The sequence below is a fragment of the Boleophthalmus pectinirostris genome, unplaced genomic scaffold (genome assembly GCF_026225935.1).
Source record: "Boleophthalmus pectinirostris isolate CB_2022bp ecotype Guang Dong unplaced genomic scaffold, ASM2622593v1 HiC_scaffold_3, whole genome shotgun sequence".
Lineage (NCBI taxonomy): Eukaryota > Metazoa > Chordata > Actinopteri > Gobiiformes > Gobiidae > Boleophthalmus > Boleophthalmus pectinirostris.
In genome coordinates this window covers 39654160-39673968 of record NW_026571299.1, presented here as the reverse complement: position 1 = coordinate 39673968, position 19809 = coordinate 39654160, and the positions used below count along the sequence as shown (strand labels likewise).

The 19809-nt window shown below is 39.2% G+C and overlaps 2 protein-coding genes across 3 annotated transcripts; one reads left to right on the top strand and one right to left on the bottom strand.

Moving 5' to 3' along the window:
* The first annotated feature begins 118 nt into the window (after positions 1-118).
* On the top strand, positions 119-4154 carry nuf2 (UF2 component of NDC80 kinetochore complex). The gene is made up of 13 exons (XM_020936856.2): positions 119-355; positions 1355-1429; positions 1507-1583; positions 1845-1906; positions 2006-2103; positions 2195-2268; positions 2417-2510; positions 2590-2652; positions 2789-2926; positions 3007-3147; positions 3263-3438; positions 3589-3724; positions 3807-4154. The coding sequence occupies exons 1-13, from the start codon at positions 233-235 to the stop codon at positions 3912-3914; spliced, it is 1365 nt and encodes a 454-aa protein (XP_020792515.1). The 5' UTR covers positions 119-232; the 3' UTR covers positions 3915-4154.
* On the bottom strand, positions 3905-19032 carry cfap57 (cilia and flagella associated protein 57). Of its 2 annotated transcripts, XM_055160514.1 has the most exons (22): positions 12781-13152; positions 11877-12638; positions 11290-11603; positions 10832-11091; positions 10436-10610; positions 10088-10240; positions 9519-9658; positions 9218-9383; positions 9009-9122; positions 8711-8923; positions 8213-8386; positions 7908-8069; positions 7675-7830; positions 7400-7493; positions 6695-6885; positions 6243-6416; positions 6003-6161; positions 5481-5624; positions 5247-5363; positions 4984-5118; positions 4463-4606; positions 3905-4378 (listed from the first exon to the last, which is right to left on the bottom strand). In XM_055160514.1, the coding sequence occupies exons 2-22, from the start codon at positions 12031-12033 to the stop codon at positions 4214-4216; spliced, it is 3507 nt and encodes a 1168-aa protein (XP_055016489.1). In that variant the 5' UTR covers positions 12034-12638; positions 12781-13152; the 3' UTR covers positions 3905-4213. The 2 variants fall into 2 exon arrangements, 1 of the variants encoding a protein (XP_055016489.1); XR_008633100.1 differs by lacking the exons at positions 3905-4378; positions 4463-4606; positions 4984-5118; ... (15 more) ...; positions 10832-11091; positions 11290-11603 and having other exon boundaries at positions 12055-12638; positions 12781-19032.
* Positions 19033-19809: the final 777 nt, after the last annotated feature.

The window sequence follows — 19809 nt, the reverse complement described above, 5'->3', positions numbered from 1 at the left end:
ATTATCTGACTGAGATATTTATTACATTTGTTGATGTAATCTCTTGTACAGTAGAGGGCAGTGTTGTATAATATAATATAGCTCGATAGGACTGAGGAAGAAATCAGCCAATCAGGTGACTTGTAGCGGATTAAACAGGAAGCAAATTTAAGGCGCCACTTTTGAGTCTCTTGTTGACAAAGTAGTTTGTTTTGTTTTTTTCATTTTGTTTACTTCTCTGTATATCGCAGAAATGTCTGAGAACACCTTCCCAGTGTATACCGTGGATGCTATAGTTAATTTCTATCGAACAGAGGTTTTGACCGGACAAGAGGCGAAGCACTTAACCAAGAGCGATCTCACCCCTACTCCAAAGGTATTCTTCCTCTCCACAACGCTGTTTATATAGCCACTAAATTTACATTTTCTTCCCGAAATGCTTTTATATTGAATACTAAATCTTCAGTTCATTTGAGCGAATAGTGTAGTATAATTTAATGCAGCTCAACAGAAAGAATAATGAGATGCAAATTAACTTGCGATCTTCAGTCCTGTTTCAGTCCTGGAGAAGGATAACCGATTCTCTCTGGAAGTACTGTTCTCCCTGTCAGTACTAATAACACAAAACATAACATGGCCGCTTTTATGTCAGCAATGTCTTTACTTTCACCAACATTTAGTGGGCGAATCAATACTGATAAACTGTCTGAATATTATTATTCAACGTGACTTAGACATCACAAAATGCCTGTTCCTTCCTCCTAAGCTGCTTACAAAATATCTGTCCACAAATGTTTCTCAGTATCTGAACAGTCAAACAAAACACACAGCACCACTACTTTAAATCACTTCCCAACCTGGTTCCCAAAATTCTTAGGAGGTCCGCAGGGGTTTTTAGAAAAGAGGGCACATTTTAAGGAGATGGCATGTCAATTGCTTTTATTTGGTAGTTTGTAATCTTTACTGTTCTATAACCTCTTCATCAACCAGAAATTAATCATAATATTTTGTTAAAAGACAGTCAGTATCTTCTCAGATATAGATATGTAACCCTAATATGTCGTCGTTACCAGTCTCTTTAGGCTGTGAGTATGGCGGGTTACACTTAGATTTTATAGTTGTAGTTTCTTGAAGTTTTCCTTGCTAACTAAAAATACCAACACGGCAGGACAGTGTAGAATACGCTTCATTCAGCAGTGCGCGTTCAACCCCGGTGAGCTGACCAAATGCGCTCCACTGAAACAACAAAATAACACCACAGAACCCAACACAATGCAACAATGAATTGTCAGTAAAATGCAAAGTAATATAAATGTATTATCCAAAACAATATACAAAATAATAATTACCGATATATTAAATGTTGTTTTTTCAGCCTGAAGCAGTTCAGACGTTATACATGAGAGTGCTGCACTTCCTGTATCGTTTTAGACATGAGTGCCACTCCATGGTAAGTCACGTCTTTTTAAATATGTCTATAGACTTATGTATTTCTCTTACTGATTGCAATGTTTACTGTTTCAACAGCTGCCACTCCTGGAGAACATCCAATATCCTCAGTATCATGAAGGAGCCACCTCCATTGTCAGCGTATACATCCGCATGTAAGCTTTCTTACGTTTGCTTACTGGAAAATTCTTCTTTGTTACATGGACTGTGTATATAGCTCATTTTGCCTCAAACTACAACAATAAACACTGGGCTTCAGAGCATTTTTGTTGCTGAAATTCTTGCTATGATGAGCCCAACATTTTTCTTTCACTGACATTTATTCATGTCAGTTTGACTTCACAAGATATTTGATTGTGAAATGGTCTATACTTCATCCAAAAATTAATCAGTGCTTTACTTTGCTTTTTATGTAGGCGCCAGTTTTTGCCCGTCTGCCTGTTTTCTGATTTCTCACTGAATGACCTTTTAGCTCCTAGTAAGTATATCATTTATTTATAAGTATACTACATGGGTGTATGCATGTGTTCTAGTTTGAAGTTGACTTGAGATAAATTAATACTTATTTACCTTGCAGAAAAACAAAAAACCTTGACAATTCTGAGTGCTATCATGAACTTCCTTCACTTCAGAAAGCAGAGGATGGAGGTGGTCTTGGAGAAACAAGCCAGATTTGTATGTTACACACATGGTTGTTGGTACTGTTAATTCATAAACATTCATGGCATTGTATGTTCTGAATGAGTTCTATATTTTGTTTTACTAGAGGGCAGACATGGACAGGCTTCAGACCTATGTCAGATTCAATAAAGAAGCTGAGAAGAAGATTGAGGTTCTTACGTAAGTGTCTCTCTGCTGTATAAAGTACCTTTTCAGATGGTTATTTTTTGACAAAAGTGAGGGGAGATCATGTTATTAACAGGTCCAGTTGTAAATTGACTTTGTGATTACTACTGCAGTTTTGTGCTCTAATTCTGTGTGTGTTCAGGACCATTCCCCCGGAGCAGCAGGCTGAGGCTGACGAACTTGCTGCTGCTCTTTCTGAACTACAGGCCACCACAGTTCATGAGTATCAGGAAGTGGTAAGTTATACAGAGCTTTTACATTTTACTGTGTTATGGTTTTGCATTTGCATTTTCATTTAATTTTGTATTCTCACAGAACATGAAAAATGACAGCATTGCTGAGTGGAAAACTAAAATTGCAGAGAAAACTCAGAAACTGGTATGTGTTTTGACTGTACTATCATATCATCATTCAACACAAGCAAATTTATTTTAGCAGAACTCTGTGTCTTTGTGTGCACTTTTCATGACCAAGCATTTAAAATGGAGTACTCACTGTTGTTATGGTTTAACAGGCCCAAGTCAAGGTGGAAGTCACAAACTTGAAGGAGGACATTAGCAAACTCAAGTCTCAGATTGTAGAGTCTCCTGAGGAACTTAAGAGCCAAATGGAGAAGATGAGGGACAATGTCAAGAACATCAAAATGTCCATTGTAAGCTTTTTGTGCTACAAAAGACATTTGTAGCATTCATTTGGTCCTTCTCACTGCAGTTGTGATATGGTGCTCTGTAGGAACAAGCAGATGAGTATGTGGTGGAGCTGCAGAGTATGGTGCAGGCTATGGGCCTCACTGAAGCTGAGACTCAGCAGACATATGGGCTGCTGCTGGAGCTGGAGGACAGCATAAATAACACCAAGCAGATGCAAGAGGAGGTACCTGACCTACTCTTCACATCTTTCTATCCCGTATCCTTGAACTGCAATTTTAGGTATCTTGATTACAAATGTGCTTCAGAAATGCAAAACTAAAAGCTATGATTGTGTGTAGAACCAGGAGCTGACAGCGCAATATGAGAAGAAGCTGAAAGAACTGAAGAACCTGTGTCTGGAGGAGGGTCAGCTGAAGCGAGCGCTTGGCATGAAGCAGGACAAGGAGTCCAAGCAGAACATCCGCAGGCAGAAGCAAAAGGAAATGAAAGAGCAGCACGTACAGGATGTGTTGGGGTATGTATCCTATACACATTGATTTGAAAATATTGTATTTGGCTCTGTACAGTACTTGATTGCCAATGTATTTTTTTCAAATGCATATTCTTACTAAATGCTCACCTGTGAATATTACAAAAGCATGTAAAACTGTGTGTGAACTTTCAGGCAGTGCAACCAAATCCACCAGAAACGTGAAGAGATGGCCAACAAAATCCAGGAGATCACCAATGAGACCCAGCACCTGAAGGCCAAAATCCAGAGTCTGAGAGATGTGTGCAACAAAGAGACAATGAAGGCCCAGGTCTGTGTTGAGAAATACATATGTAACCACCTGTTGATTAAGCAATTTTGAATCTTTATTCACACTACTGTTCTGTGTCTAGGCTCTTTTTGACACACTCTCTGCTTCAATGGATAAGCTGCACCAACGAATTGACATGAATATTGTAGACCTGAACCAAGATATCTCCAGAATGTCTGCTAATTTTTAAATAGATTTTATTACAAATTTGTCAGTGTACTTCACTATATCCCTGTACATATTCCATTATGTTTACTTGTTGATGCTCTCTGTAAGTAGAAACACTTTTTCTACTAGCATTTTATTGTTCTGTGTACTGTGCTGTTTATAAATTGCTTTTACATCTACATAATAATATTATTCCTAAGTGTGAAATATGCCTTTTTTAAATTAACACATAATGCATAAAACAAATTGAATTGAAAACAAATTGAATCTTCCTTAATATAGCAATAGAGCATAATTGTAACTCTTTGAGTTAATGTGACTCTAAACATTTAGATCAGGATCTTCTGTGATCTTCTCTGTGGGTCCTGAACTTGGACGCGATCGGCTGGTCTTCTTACCCGTGGTTCTGATTGTTTTAGCCTTTGACTTTGCTATAATCAGCTCTTTTCGTAGTTCATTTATTTCACCAATCAAGGATACATTCTCCTGTAGATTAAATAAAGGCAATTCAGGTTCAGGTTCTGATTGTTTAACTTTTGATCAAATGTGTGTAAGTGAAAATAGCTTTACTTTCATAAGCTTTGTGTAGGTCTTCTCATGCTCTTCAGCTGTCTTGACCAGTCTTAGTTTTAGACTAGCCACCGTCCTCTCCAGATGACCCCGATGAAGGCTGAATACCTGTTGGATCTCCTCCTCAAAACTGCTCTTGTCCACCTTAAAAACAGCGCACTCAATATTACAGTATATCAATAATGTCACAACTATGTAGTTCAGAATACTAAATATCTTTTCAAGCAGGGGAATGCCAATGAGATCCCCCCCCCTCTTTTGACATTTACTACAACTTTACTTGTATAGCCTATAACAATTAGGTGTTATATAAGGTGTTAATATAATAATAAATAACTAATTATGTGCCATGTTTCACAATTGTGTCTATGTAAAACATGGAGAGATAAGAATATGAGAAAAGTTTATTTTACGGTTAAAAAACAAGAAATTCCTCATGAACCATAATTAAAATTTGCAATCAATTCACTGCCAATAAGTGATGCAGTGTGTTTAATGTATTTAGTGTAACCATGTCTCACCACGTCAATGGGCTGCACATATCGACCATAGATCATCTGCACACAGTCCTTTAATTTCTTTGGCTCCTGGATGAAACCAGCACAGACATGGAGCTCAGACTTCAGTCGCTGTAGATGAGTCTCTAAATCCTTCATCTTTAAAAAAAATATATATAAATATATATATAATATATACCAAAACAAGTTAGCTATCATGTTGTTAGATGGTTAGTCGTACATCCACTAACCATCTTAAATGTAGCCTACTCAAGTCACTGACTAACCTTTTGCATGTCTTTGTGCATTTCCTTGTCTTTGGTCCTGAGCCTGAGCCTCAGTTGAGAAGTTGTGAGTTTCAGCTGGGCATTAAGCTTGCCAGTCTGCTGTAGCTCATCCTCCAACTGATAAAAAAAAAGAAAAAAAAGTAACAAATATACAGCAGTCATGTCAATTCAAGAGAAGTAAAGCTTGGTATTGTTATAACTTGAGGTCCAAATTCTTTCTTTGACTGAGCTTACCTTTTGGATCCGCTCCTTCTGTGCTTGTATCTCCTCCTGTTGAGGCCCAGTCAGATTCTCCAGCTCATTTATGCGGAAATCAAGTACAAACTTCAGTTTCTCCAGGTCCTGGTTCTTTTTCTTCAAACTGCATATAGTATTATCCTGGACAAGCATGAGCATTCTTTATTTAAAATGAGTTGTGGTGTTGTGAAAAATTGCTAACAAATGTTAATATAGTAAAAGACAGTTTAGTTAAGTAAGGTAGTACTTCAATAGCCAGGCTGGCGCCACCTGGTGCCTCCGCTCAATTTCATTTCTCTCCAGTGAAACCAGCTGATGAATCAGGCTACTACTTCAATAAAATAATTGCATTATCTTTATTTCTTTTCATCTTTAGATTTTGCATCACAGAAAATTATTCATAATCTATGTCTTATTGATGTAGTATTTAATAATAGTTTTGTTTTTTTGTTGTTTTTTTTGATTACACATTTTTCAGTTGATCATTATTAACAAAATTCATAGAGGTGTGTGCTTTACTTTGTCCTGATTGGTTTTCTCTAGTCCGGAGATCTTCCTCTTGAGATCGCTGATGTCTCCCTCTTGGGAGCGCACGAGGCCTTGCAGATCCTGCCGTTCCTGCTTCAGTGCGTTAATGTCGTTGTTGCGGTCGTCTATTTGCCTCTGCAGGCTGTAGAACTGTTCCCACAGGCACAAAACAGACACAAACTTTTTACATACCTGCCTTAACAATAAAATCTTCAGATGAGCTTGCCTCACTTTTTGCGTCAGAATGCCAGTTTCCCCTTTCAAATTCTTGTTGGCCTCCTTCTCTGTGTGCAGTTTCTTCTCGTACTGTATTTGCATTTCATGGACTGTCTTCTCTTCATCTTCCTCAATCTGTTTTATCATTTCTTTGTAGTCCTCAATCTGCTCTTTTGCTTTCTCCTGCATCTAAAAAATTGTCATCAAAGAAAAAAGTAAAATCAAAGTTTGTAAAACTTTACAGAATTGAATCTACTTCCAATATATGTAGCTTTTACACTTCTGCTCAAAGTATTTTCCAGGAAATAAAAAAAAAAGTGGTGAGTTAACTACACTCATATTTATATCATTTTTATGGATCCTACCTGGACGGGTGAGGCATTGAACAAATTAATCAGACTTCCAACTCCTGAGGAGCCTTCAAATCATTTGCTACTTGGATATTGGGACTTCACGGTGAGCAGTACCTGGGCCAGTAAGTTGCTTTTTTCCTGTAGCTGTGCCTCATATCTCTGTCTCTGTTCCTCCAGGACCAGAGCATTGCTTTCCACTGCCCCTTTTAGCTTCAGCTCATAGTCCTGCTTCAGTCTATCAAGTTGACACTGTAGGTCCTTGAAGCGCTCATGTTCCACTATAAGCTTCTGACTGTAGGACACCTCTGTTACAAAGAGTACTGATTATGTATAGAAAGACCGTTGGTATAAATGCACTGAAATATACGTTCAGGTCTTATATTACACAAAATTGATTCTTGTGAGCTTTAAGTCCTGTTATAATGTTGTTACCTCAACAAAAACATATCCAGAGTTGTGTTTTGTTTCATTCACAAATGTTTGTTAGGCTGTCTACATCTCCAAAGATCAAAAATGTTCCATCTTGTGATGTCATGTAGTGATAGTTTTCAAGTTAACAGCTGCCTTTTACATTTAGTTCAGCAGATATTGGCAATTCCAGGTTTAAAATTATGCAAATGATTCCAGTGAAGGTGTGTGGAGCGGTTGTGTTTTCTGTTTGAGAGGAAAACTCAGCCTAAATATGTGAAGTTTGTGCATTAGAGATTTGTAAATGACACAAAACATAATTACAGTTATGATTTTGATGGGGAAAAAACATTATAACATTTATCAGAAAACAGCATAGTATGGACCCTTTAATAGTCAGCTAATACTTACCCAAGTCTTTAACTTCTTTTGAATGTTTATCCAGAACTTCGGCAGAGTTCCCAAGATACTCAAGCTCCTGTTTCTCCATCTCAGACTTCACGGCCTACAAGGAAAACAGACTTTGTCAAGCATCCTAAAATTATTCAAATAATTCATTTAAAAACTATTACTACTACCATTGAGAGCTTTAAAATGTAATGTAAACAGAAACAATTTTTAACTAGAGTAACTTCACTCATTATTCTTTTCAATAATATAGTGGGGTGAGAAACTGTGCTAAAGACCTGTAGTGTTTTCTGCAGGCACTCAATTTGCTGCGTAAACCTCTCAGTGAGTTCTTTGATTTTCTCATTGTAGTTGATGTCTTTGAGGCGTAGCTGATACTCATTTTCCATTTGCATCTCCTCCAGTCGCACCTTTAGCTCAAGCATAGTCTGATTCTAAAACACACACAAATACATTAGTAGGTTAAACTTACAGGACTATTGAAGATTTGTTGTCTTAAAACCTGACATACCTTCTCCTCCAGGTCAGACTTGGTAACAAGGACCTCCTCCGTGTGGATAATCTGCCTGTTAGTCTTCAGCCTGCGACCTTCTTTGTCAATGATCTTTGAGATTAACAGGCAGCCATCTTCAGATACGGTCACAAGGAACTGTTCATCCAAAGTAATTAGCATCTAAAACAAAGCATTGCATTTGTAGAGGTTCTTGGATAGTCATAATCTTATTGTTAAATATTTAGTGCTGGTTATCCTAGAAGGGATGGAAGACATGGTCTTAACAAACCTTAACTATTTCCCTTAACCATATCCAGGCTTACCTTGGTGACTGAAGCACAGTGAGCCTGGTACATAACCCACTCCTTCTGCGTGGGTAATGGGTACTTAACAGCTCTAATTGCCCCATTACTGGTCCCAGTAAAGACCACTCTGCCAGTCCGGGACACTGCCACTGCACTATGGGCCACCTCGTCTGCAGGGATCTCCCTCAGAACCTGTCAAAATGTAGAGGATTCTATAAAATATGTCAATTTGGGGTATATTTTCTGATCGTCTTTTTTTTTTTTGTTAATAAAAAGGGGATATATAAACTGTATATACTGTATGTTGTGAGCATGTAATAATAGCCTTGTTGGTTATTTCATCAACGTTATTGTTACAGAAATTTGCAGTATTTGTGTTGAATAAATGTTTACTGTAAAAACAAAAAATGTGCACAGTTCAACAATAGTAATAATAAACCACAGTGTTCAGAATACATTGTTTTAACACAATTAACTTGTACAATCATCATTAAAATAATATCTTCTACCACAAACCTGACAGTCTTGGATCTCCTTTAAAGTGTGATCTGTTCCCACGGCGATAATAGTTTTGTAATCAGAGGAGAGACTCATGTCGGTATAGCTGCATGTTTTGAGCACACTCTCAGATTCCCTTTTGCCAGTTTGTGTGTTCCACTCATACACAGCTCCATCCATCCCACAGGACACCAGCCGCCTGTCATCTGGACCCCACTCAATCCCTCGTACCTACACAAATAAACAAATAAATATATCCAGATAATGCATGTGTTATTATTTTTACTTTTTTAGGTCACTTAGAGCAATTTCTTACTTTCCCATTGTGGCCCTTCAAGTTGATGATGTTCTCAAAAGATGTGACAGAATAAATGGAGATGACATTTCCACTGACAGCAGCAAACATGTGTCCTCCATGGCTAAAAGCACACTGTAGTGAAAGGACAAATGAAAAAGCATTTATACATAGTGGCCATAATTATACATAATACATTGTCAATCAATCTGGATGTTTAGACAACTCACCTCTCTGCAGCCCCGTACAGCAAACTCCTTAAATGTGCGAATGTCATCAACAAAAATGTTCATGAGCCTGAGTTTGTCTGAAAAGCCAACTAGTATAAAATGGCCTGTCGGGTGAAGAGCCACACTGTAGGCCTCCTCCTGGAACTCTTTGTACAGTTCAAGGGACCTAAAACATATGTATAGAATGAAATTATTGACTTTTGTTGAATTTAGTTTTAGTTATTTGCAAGAATGTAATCATCTTTATAATAAATATCTATGGATGGACACAAGTGCATAATATAAATGGTAAGACCCTTACTTGTTTTCATAGTCCCAAATGCGTACAGAACGGTCCAAGGAGCATGTGGCCACTACTGGTTTGCGAAGACAAGTGGACAAACCAGTGATGGGTTTTGAATGAAAAGACTGGGTCAGGAACTCAAAATGAACCTGTCCTTCCTGTAGGATACAATTCATGCATAGAACATATTATTTTAATTATGAATTATAGAAACACTTTAGCCTGATGCTTTGTTTTGTTTTGATGCTCATTATTTCAAATTGTGTTAATTGTAAACCACAATAATAATCTAAAACTACAATACTAATAAGCCTGATATTACTAATACTGATAAGCATCTTAAGTTTGGTATGAAACATGTATGACCTGAAGTCTTGTAGAGGATTGTGTGTGGAGATAGGGGGTAGGTGAAAGCAGAACTTTTCAGAGCTCTGAAACCTTAGAACAGTGCAGGATTCAAATGCATATATCAGTAATATCACAGTACAACTTTTACACTTTTTTGCTTGCTGCTTACGTGCTCAGTCCAAAGCTGGATGTCTCCTTTAGTATAATCATATCAGTCAAAAGAGTAGAAATGTTTTCACCTTGTTTTTGTGAGTGGAGGACAGAGAAACACTGTAGAGCTGTCCTCTGTCTGTGCTGATGACCATCGTTTCCTCTGCAGGACTTATGCACAAGCTATGGATCTCCTGGGAGTCCGCTGGGACTAGTTCAGTGCCCAAAGTGTCGGAAGGAATCTAAAACAAATCCAAAGAAATTACAGATAGTAATTTGCCAAAAAAAACAAACAAAAAAAACAAACAAAAAAACAAGTAAAATTGTGTACATCCAATGTACTCACATGGAATATGTCAGTACATTAACAATCAAACAAACTGCAACAAGAAGTGCTTCTTTGCTGAAGTTGTTTGAAATGAATCCATCAGTATTACCAGTATGTCCTGTGTCTTCCTATATCCATCCTCCTTAGTTTTCTCAAACAGGCTTACAGTGCCTGGTCCTGCAGAGCAAGCAAAACCTTTGGACAGTGGTGCAACAGCTGTGATCTTGAGCAATGAGGAGCTCTCATCCACATCACCCTCTTTGATCTTCTTCATCTCCACGGGCCTGTAGAGCATTTAAGCACATATGCTAAAAAGTGAATCTTTTACAAAATGCATTAATGGCTTCTGTGATATTTTAGAGTACGTTTTCCCTTTAGATATAATATTTAGATATAATATTTTGTGAATTGTTAATTGCTATGGTAACAGTGCTAGATTTTCATTACTCTAACCCACAGTTGAAAGAATCTTGTTGTAAGAAGAACGCATATTTAATATGCTTACCTATCAGCTCGCTCTTTGGTAGCTGCATTGCTAAGATTGATTTCTTTTCGCAATTCTCCAGATTCAAAAATCAGAAGCCGGCCTGAGTCTGTTCCAGCCACCACGCGTTCCTGAGTCAACCAGGCATGGCACAGGAAGTTAACAAACTCCACTTTGGGAAAACTGGTCTGCTTTAGGGAGCCCTCTATGTAACGAAACAGCTTAAGCACACCACTACCGCTGACACAGACCTGTGTGTTGTTGAATGGATTAAAGCTAACCTGTTGTGAAAGAATAAAAATACAGGTCAATAATGCAAGACTCAGTGTGTAATGTAAATTACTTTGCTTAGTTGTTGGTTTTCAACTTTTTTTACACAGATCTTTACTGCATACACAAATCTTAACATGTATTTTTTCAGCTCCAGCTACTGCTGCAGGCAGGTTTCTCTTTTCCTCTGTTGGTATTGAAGAACTTACCCTGGTAACGGGATTGTTTGAGCTCCCTGTTGTCACCGTAGCCAGAACTTTCTGTTTTTCCCAGAGCCAAAGGATGAGCACCACCTCTGAGCCTGTGGTCTGGCCAATGAGGTACTTGTTGTCTGAGGAAAAGGCCACGCATATGAACTCCTGGACGGGGAAGTCTCCAGGAGTGAGGACCTTTCTCTTCCTGCCCTGTTCATGCTGCAGGTCAAACACTGTGATGGTTGCTCTCTCTCCACTCTCTGATGCTGCCAGATATCGGCGGTTGGCACTGATGGTGAGAGCTCTCAGGCCTGGGCTCCTGTCTGAGACTATATTCAACATGACATATTATGTGAACACGTATGTGAACATTTGCCTAACTCTACATTTTGATTTTATAAGTGTGTATATTTTATGTGTGTAATATAAAAAAAAAAAAAAAATATATATATATATATATATATACACATATATATATACACATATATATATTTATATATACATATATATATTATATTTTATTTTTTTTTACATACATTTTATTTTATTAAGATTCTGGCTACATTTTGGCATTTTTGTTCCGTGTAAGTAAAACACAGTACCTGGAATGAACTTTTGGCAGCGCTGGACTGAGTTGTAGCATACACAGTTGTTTCCACTGGGGAAGACTACAGTCTCTTCGTCAATGAAGCTAAGGTTGTTTGTTACAGATGTCCGAAGGCCGAAGATAAAATGAGGTTGTGCCACTACACTAGCCATTTATCAAAGTAACGTAACAAGTCAATTTTTAAATTTTTTAAAAGTACAAATCCAACACGCGTGCGATATACCGCGAGAATCTGGACACAAAATAATCCAAAATTCGTGGCCTGACTTCAAAGTTTCGCGTCAGGTCGCTAAGCAACGCGTTTGCGCACAGGATACTTTTGTTTGTCAAGTCTATCGCGAGAGTACGACGGAGTATAAGGATCAAAAAAAAAAAAACATGCTGGCGCTACGAGAATAAAGTCGTAACATTTTGACATTAAAGTCGTAATATTATGAGAATAAAGTCGAAGCCAGAAAAAGTCGTAATTTTACGAGAATAAAGTCGTAAACTTACAAGAATAAAGTAGTAATTTTATGAGAATAAAGTCGTAGTCAAAATAAAGTCATAATATTACGAGAATGTAGGCTGCTCGGAAAGTCTGAACGAGTGGAGAATGGAGAATTTGCAGCATTTTCTAAAGGACAAAAATCCGTGTATCATTCGTTCATTCGACTGAACAAGGACTGTGTAGCATCCAGTCGAACTGAGAAGGCCAGAACTGATGGTTAAATGACTTTTAATCTTTCCTTGCCGTGTCATAGAACCAACGTAAGAGCTAGACAAGAACAAAATAACAGCAATTACCATACGATTACAGCATCACTAGCTCATTACATTGCTTAACCGTTATCCATATTTAACATTAATTTGATACAAGAGACAAGAAGTTCAAATATACATTAACAAGTCAAACAAACCTTGTTCCCCTGTCGACTGTAGCTATCTTTACTTTGTTTTATAGAACTTTTCTCCGTTGTTTTGATTTTCACTATTAACGTTGCCGTGTTTTACTGTGCGTCGTTTCTTTATAACAAGCTAACGTTTTTTCCTTCACTTCCGTTCACACCGGAAGTCATCAAAATAAAAGCGCAACCTTACAATTAAATGCCATAAACTGCGTGTTAATGTATATAAGAGCTAACTTGACCTTTACACTCCCACCAAATTATTTGCTGTTTATAAACACAAAATAAAACACAAATAATTTCTCAATGCAACCAACAATAACAACTTAGTAAACAACATGTAAAAACTTCAACATTTCAGCACATTTAGATTGTGTACCATCACTTTTCTTAACCTTCTAGCAGTAGAACTAACTTATGAACTGGGCGTTCCACTATAGACATTTTATGCAAACGTACACCCTTGTTGCTGAGATTTCTGTCTGCAAAAGCAATTTTAACCTTTCTCACAAGTCCATCTGAATCTGTTACAGTGTCTAAGACTCTACCAAGTCTCCATTGGGCCCGCGGTTGAGTTTCATCCTTGTCCATCACTACGTCACCTGTCTGCATATTTCTTTTAGGCATGTGCCATCGCTGCCGGACCATGATATTGTAAAGATATTCTTTCTTCCATCTGCTCCAAAATTGTTCTGCTAAGTACTGTACTTGGCGCCAGCGTTTTTGTGCATACAAGTCTTCTTTAACAAAATGTCCTGGAGGAGGCAATGCTGTTGTGGTTTTCATAGTGACGAGGTGATTTGGGGTTAGTGGTTCCAGACTGTTTGGATCATTGAGATTGTCTGTTGTCAGTGGACGGCTGTTTACTATTGCGGCTGCTTCATATAAGAAGGTTCTGAGGGATGAGTCGGTGAGCCGTCCTTTTATGAGAGCTAATGTGGCATTGAGAACGTTCCTCAGAGTCCGTATTTGCCGTTCCCATACTCCACCTGCGTGACTAGCATGAGGTGTGTTAAGAACAAAATCACACTGTTTTTCAGCAAGAAAGAATGTCAGTTTGTCAGTGTCTATTTCATCCTGTGCTGCATTTAGTTCATTCTTGGCACCAACAAAATTAGTACCCTGATCACATTTTATTTGTCTGACAGAGCCTCTTAAAGCAATAAAGCACCTTAGTCCATTAATAAAAGTATCTGTAGACAGGTCTTCTAACATTTCTACATGTACAGCTCGCGAATAGAAACATGTGAAAATGAGACAATACCTTTTATGTTCTTTTCTTGCCTGTTTGGTCATGAATGGGCCGAAAACGTCCATACCACAGTATGTGAAAGGTGGAGAACATTCAACTCTTTCAACGGGGAGATCACTCATTTTTTGTCCTTCCACAGGTCTGCGTAGTCTCCGACAATGCACACACTGCCGAATGTAGGATGATACTGTTTGACTTAGTTTTGGTATCCAATAGCCACTGGACCTTATTTCATTCATTGTGAAGCCTTTTCCTTGATGACTGACTCTTTCGTGACAGTGAGCAATTATCAGCTTTGTGATATGGTGTCCTCTTGGAATGACAGTCGGATGTTTGAATGAGTTTGGAAGCGATGAGTGAAGTAGCCTTCCTCCCACCTTGAGCACTTTGTCTTTATCCAAGAAGAGATCCAAGTTATGCATTTTATTGTTCTTTGGTAATGCTTTTCCTTTGATCAGTGACACTATTTCGTTTGAGTATGCTTGTCTCTGAAGATCTTTAATGATTATGATTTCTGCATTTTGCCTCTCAGTGACAGTAGAAAGTGACCTTGATCTGTCCTTGAGCAGATATCTTTTCAGACGTGCTATGGCGCTGACTGCACGGGACCAGGATGAGAACTTGGTGAGACGGTCGCTGAGACTTTTATGCTCTGAAGTTTGTGTGTTTAGTGTCTGCACTTTTCTCACCTCTGGGTCTCCTATTGGAAGTTCGATAGTCTCCTTTGTTGGAAGATCTATCTCCCTTTTCCACAGGAAGTGAGGGCCTGTAAGCCAGTTGGATGACAGCAGCTCATTTACTGTTGTGCCTCTCGATGCGACGTCAGCGGGGTTTTCACAGGTAGGTACATAAAACCATTGTTGTGGTGTGGTATTGTTGCGGATCTTTTGTACTCTGTTAGCGACAAATGTGTGAAAACGTCTTGCTTCATTACTTATGTACCCCAAAGTGACCTTTGAATCTGTCCAAAAGAACTCCTCCACATCTTCATAGAGTAGCTCTTCCTTTAGCATATTGCTTACTGTGACAGATACTGTAGCCGCGGTCAGTTCTAACCTTGGAATAGTGGTGACCTTTGTGGGAGAGACACGCGCTTTGCCCATAATAAAGCTGCAGTGAACATCTTTGTTTTTGTTAATCAGTCTTAAGTAAGAACATTGTCCATATCCTGATGTGCTTGCATCGGAAAAGTGATGCAGTTCCCTTTTTTTGACATGTCCAAATGTTACAGGAACATAACATCTGTTTATTTGCAACCTTTTCAGATCATTTAGATCTTGTTTCCAGCTCTCCCACCGTGGCTTGAGATGTTCAGGTAATGGATTGTCCCAGTCTGTTCCTTGTCGACACATTTCTTGGAGGATTCTTTTGCCATTGAGTACATATGGAGCAATGAATCCCAAGGGGTCGTATATTGCTGCGACTGTGGACAAAATGCCGCGCCTGGTAGGTGGTTGGTCCTTTATTGCAATGTTGAAAGTGAAACAATCCTTTTCTATGTTCCAATGAATGCCAAGTGCTCTTTCTGTTTGTATTTCACTGAATGTTAAGTCCTTTGTTTTTGTGTCAGTTGCATGTTCCGAAGCTGGGATGCTGTTTAGAACAACACTGTTGTTGTTGGACACGAACTTGTGTAGCCTTAGTCCACCTTTTGCACATAGATTGCGTGCTTCTTTGGATAGCTCTACAGCATCTTTGACTGTCTCAACACTTGTGACTCCGTCATCTACATAAAAGTCTCTGGCAATGAACTGTGCACCTACAGGATACTCAAGGCTGTTTTCTTTGGCTAAATATTTGAGTCCATAGTTCGCACAGCCAGGTGACGAAACGGCGCCAAAGAGATGTACTGTCATCCTGTATGCTTGAGGCGATTTACTAAAGTCACCATCTTTCCACCACAAGAACCGTAAGTAGTTGCGATCATTTGCACTGACTTTGAACTGGTGGAACATCTTTTCTATGTCACACATTAAACCTATTTGATGTTGTCGAAAGCGCACAAGTACACCAGTTAGATTGTTAATCATGTCGGGGCCGTTCAGTAAATGTTCATTAAGACATGTACCTTTGTGTTTAGCTGAGCAGTCAAACACCACACGCAGCCGCTCTGGTTTCTTTGGATGATAGATGCCGTGGTGCGGTATGTACCACGTTTCACCTGCTGGTCCATTATCATCAGTCTCTTCTGCATCACCTCTTTTGATGATGTCATTCATGTACGTGACATAGTCTCTTTTGTATCTTTCATCCCGAATGAGTTTTCGTTTGAGCTGATTGAGTCTGCTTTCGGCAAGTTGTCTGTTATTGGGCATTTGTGGCCTTTCCTTGAATGGCAATGGCATTTCGTAATGTCCATGTTCAGTCTGTGTTATGCCTTCTTCAAGTTTCTCAAGGAACATGAGATCTTCTTGAGACACAGTTTTTTCATTTCTCTCAGTTTCTCTGAAGTCCTTTTCTAGAGCACGTATTGCATCTGCAGGGGTGGATGGAGGTATTTCTTTGATGGTTACTCTGTGACAGAGACTACTTGTTGTGTCTGTGTCATTGCCAGGCATTGAGTTACCAACTATGCTCCATCCTAAATCAGTTTGAATAGCATATGGCTCATTGTCTTTGCCTAGGAGTACTTGTCTTGGCGCTAGAGCTCTCGGACAGGTATAACCAATGAGAAGACTTACTTCACAGCTGAGGAGCGGCGGAACTTCATCGACAATGGGTAACAAATGGTTCCACAATTTGGCTGTTTCACATGTCGGTATGTGTTCCCTGTTTGCAGGTATGTAGTCCTTTGTGTAAGCAATGGGAAGCCTTATCACAGTTGCTGAATTGTAACCTCTCACAAGAAGATCACACACCTTTCCGCTGCTTACAACTGCGTTTTTACCCATCATTGTAGTTAGCTTCAGTTTCACTGGGCACACCTCTGCCTTCAGTTCACTTGTTGCATCCTGATCGATAAAGACCGTGTCACTCTGTGTGTCTAATAACGCATAGACTAGTTTTTCTTTTTGTGGGTTAGTAGCAGTTGACACCCACACTGGCACTATCATTGAGGTACTGACTGTGTGCTCTGCTCTGGCTACATTCAGTGACATGGCTGTGGCTGTTTCAGGTGAGTTACTTTGTGTTGCAATGTTCATGCTCTCATGACCTTGTGTTTCTCTCTGCAGCCCGATGCTGTAATTTTCATCATGAAGACAGGTTGGGTGTCTTTTATGGCAAGTTTCACAATTGAGGCGGCGTCTGCAGTCCTTAGCACTGTGCCCTGGTTTCAAACATCCATAACAAAGCTTATTGTCCTTTACATATTCCTTTCTGTTTTCTAGAGACATTTTCAGAATGTTTGGACACTTGTGAAGAGGATGCATCTCTTGACACAACATGCATGAAGAGCCACTGTGCGTTTTATTCTTTACTCTATTGTCACCTTGTTCAGTTGTGTTTGTGTTAAATGCACTTGCCTTATTCCTTTTGATTTCCTTTGTGTTTCTTCTATCACCATTTGTTTCAGTGGAGTGAAGTGCATGTATGGAGGTGACTGGGTTGCATGCGACTTCTGCTTCAAGGGAGAGGAATGAGGCAAAATCGCTGAAGCTGGGAAACTCACACCCGTCCATAAGTGTCTTTGTCACATGCCTGTTCCATCTCGCATTTATCCAGTCTGGTAGTTTGCGTAACAGTTTCTGATTTTCTTCGCAGTCGTTGAGTATCTGTAATCCTTTTACATGAGGCATAGCAAGCATGCAAGCGTTTACAAAGTCTGCAAAGTCCCTTAGCCCATCAGCATCTTTAGATTGTATTTTTGGCCAGTTAGATAACTTCTCTCTAAATGCTTTTTGAATCACAAATGGCTGGCCGTACCTTTGATTCAGTTTTTCCCAGGCATCCCTATAAGCCTCTTCATCATTTCTAAAGAAAGTCCCTTCAAGGCATTTGCGAGCTGGGCCGGTCACATATCTTTTGAGGTAGTACAGTTTGTCTGCTGCTGAGATGCCATTTTGTTCAATAAGAGACGTGAAAGAGGATTTCCATTCAATGAACTTTATCGGCTCGCCACTGAACATCGTTGGCTCTGGTGTGGGAAGTCTGTTCATTTTTATGCTGTCTTGCACAGCCTGTGCAAGCTGGTTGACACTAGGGGTAGCTGTTGGTGCAGGTAAGGTAAAAGGTGGGGCAGCCTTTCTGGGTGAGTACTCTGGGCTCACCTGTTCACTTTTCACTGATTTTGTATCATCGAGCTGTGATAACTCTCTGCTGTAGGCTTCCAACCTGGCACGAGCTGCTTCAACTTCCTTTTCAGCTCTTAAGCGTTCCAACGCTGATGTTTGAATGGCCATTTGTTTCATGTGCTCCTCTTCTAGAGTTTTAATCCTTTCCTTTTGTCTTTGTTCTTCTTGTACTGCTCTGTACTGTGCTTCTTTTACTGCAAGATCTGCTGCAGCATCTGCTCGTTTCACGGCGAGGCATGAAGTGGAAGAACTTTGGCTGTGATTTGATGCTGCGGTGGAACCATAGATGGACCGGGCGTAATCATGCTTTAATAGTCCATGTAAACGTTTGCCTTCACATTCTGCATCAAAATCTCCATCAATACCACTAATTCTTTCCAGAATGATCTTCACAATGTCATGAGTTACTGCTTCACATGCATCAGTTTTTCTCCTTATGTCAGATGAAGGTGCTATGTGACCTCTCATTTCAGTGTATTGTGTTAACAGATCATCTCTCTTTTGCTCTAATATATCTGCAAGATCTGACATTTCCTTTTCTGAGATGTCCTGTTTTAAACTTTCTCTTGTTTCACGTGCTTGTATTTTCCACTGTTCATACAGAGTTAAGAGTCTCTTTTCCTTTTTACTAATTTCTTCCCTTTGATAAGCAGCCATTTTTGCTGTAGGCATTTTTTCTCTTTCAGAACGTCGTGGTATTGGTGTACTCTGAATCTTATTTTGCTCACTTAATATTTGTTCATTAATGTCTGTTAGATTTTCGTCTTGTATATTCTCCATTTTTGTCTTTAATTTCTTTATACCGTTAACCGTTTTGTCTTCTGACCATCTGCTGCCATCTGCTGGACGTTGCGGGAGTTGCTATGAAACCTTGACCCGTCGTGGTACAGCGAAGTGGCGGTGGTCAAGCTCTTACTGTAGCATCCAGTCGAACTGAGAAGGCCAGAACTGATGGTTAAATGACTTTTAATCTTTCCTTGCCGTGTCATAGAACCAACGTAAGAGCTAGACAAGAACAAAATAACAGCAATTACCATACGATTACAGCATCACTAGCTCATTACATTGCTTAACCGTTATCCATATTTAACATTAATTTGATACAAGAGACAAGAAGTTCAAATATACATTAACAAGTCAAACAAACCTTGTTCCCCTGTCGACTGTAGCTATCTTTACTTTGTTTTATAGAACTTTTCTCCGTTGTTTTGATTTTCACTATTAACGTTGCCGTGTTTTACTGTGCGTCGTTTCTTTATAACAAGCTAACGTTTTTTCCTTCACTTCCGTTCACACCGGAAGTCATCAAAATAAAAGCGCAACCTTACAATTAAATGCCATAAACTGCGTGTTAATGTATATAAGAGCTAACTTGACCTTTACAGACTGAATCAGGACTAAATCAAGTCTGGAACAAACCAGAAAGACCAGGATTGAGACCTGGACCAGACCACGACTGAAAACGGTTTAATCCTAGTTTAGTCCTGGTTTAAGTCACGGAAATGGGAAATGGCGTTTACGTGACTTTAAAATGCGATGCGGGACTATTGCGCCGCA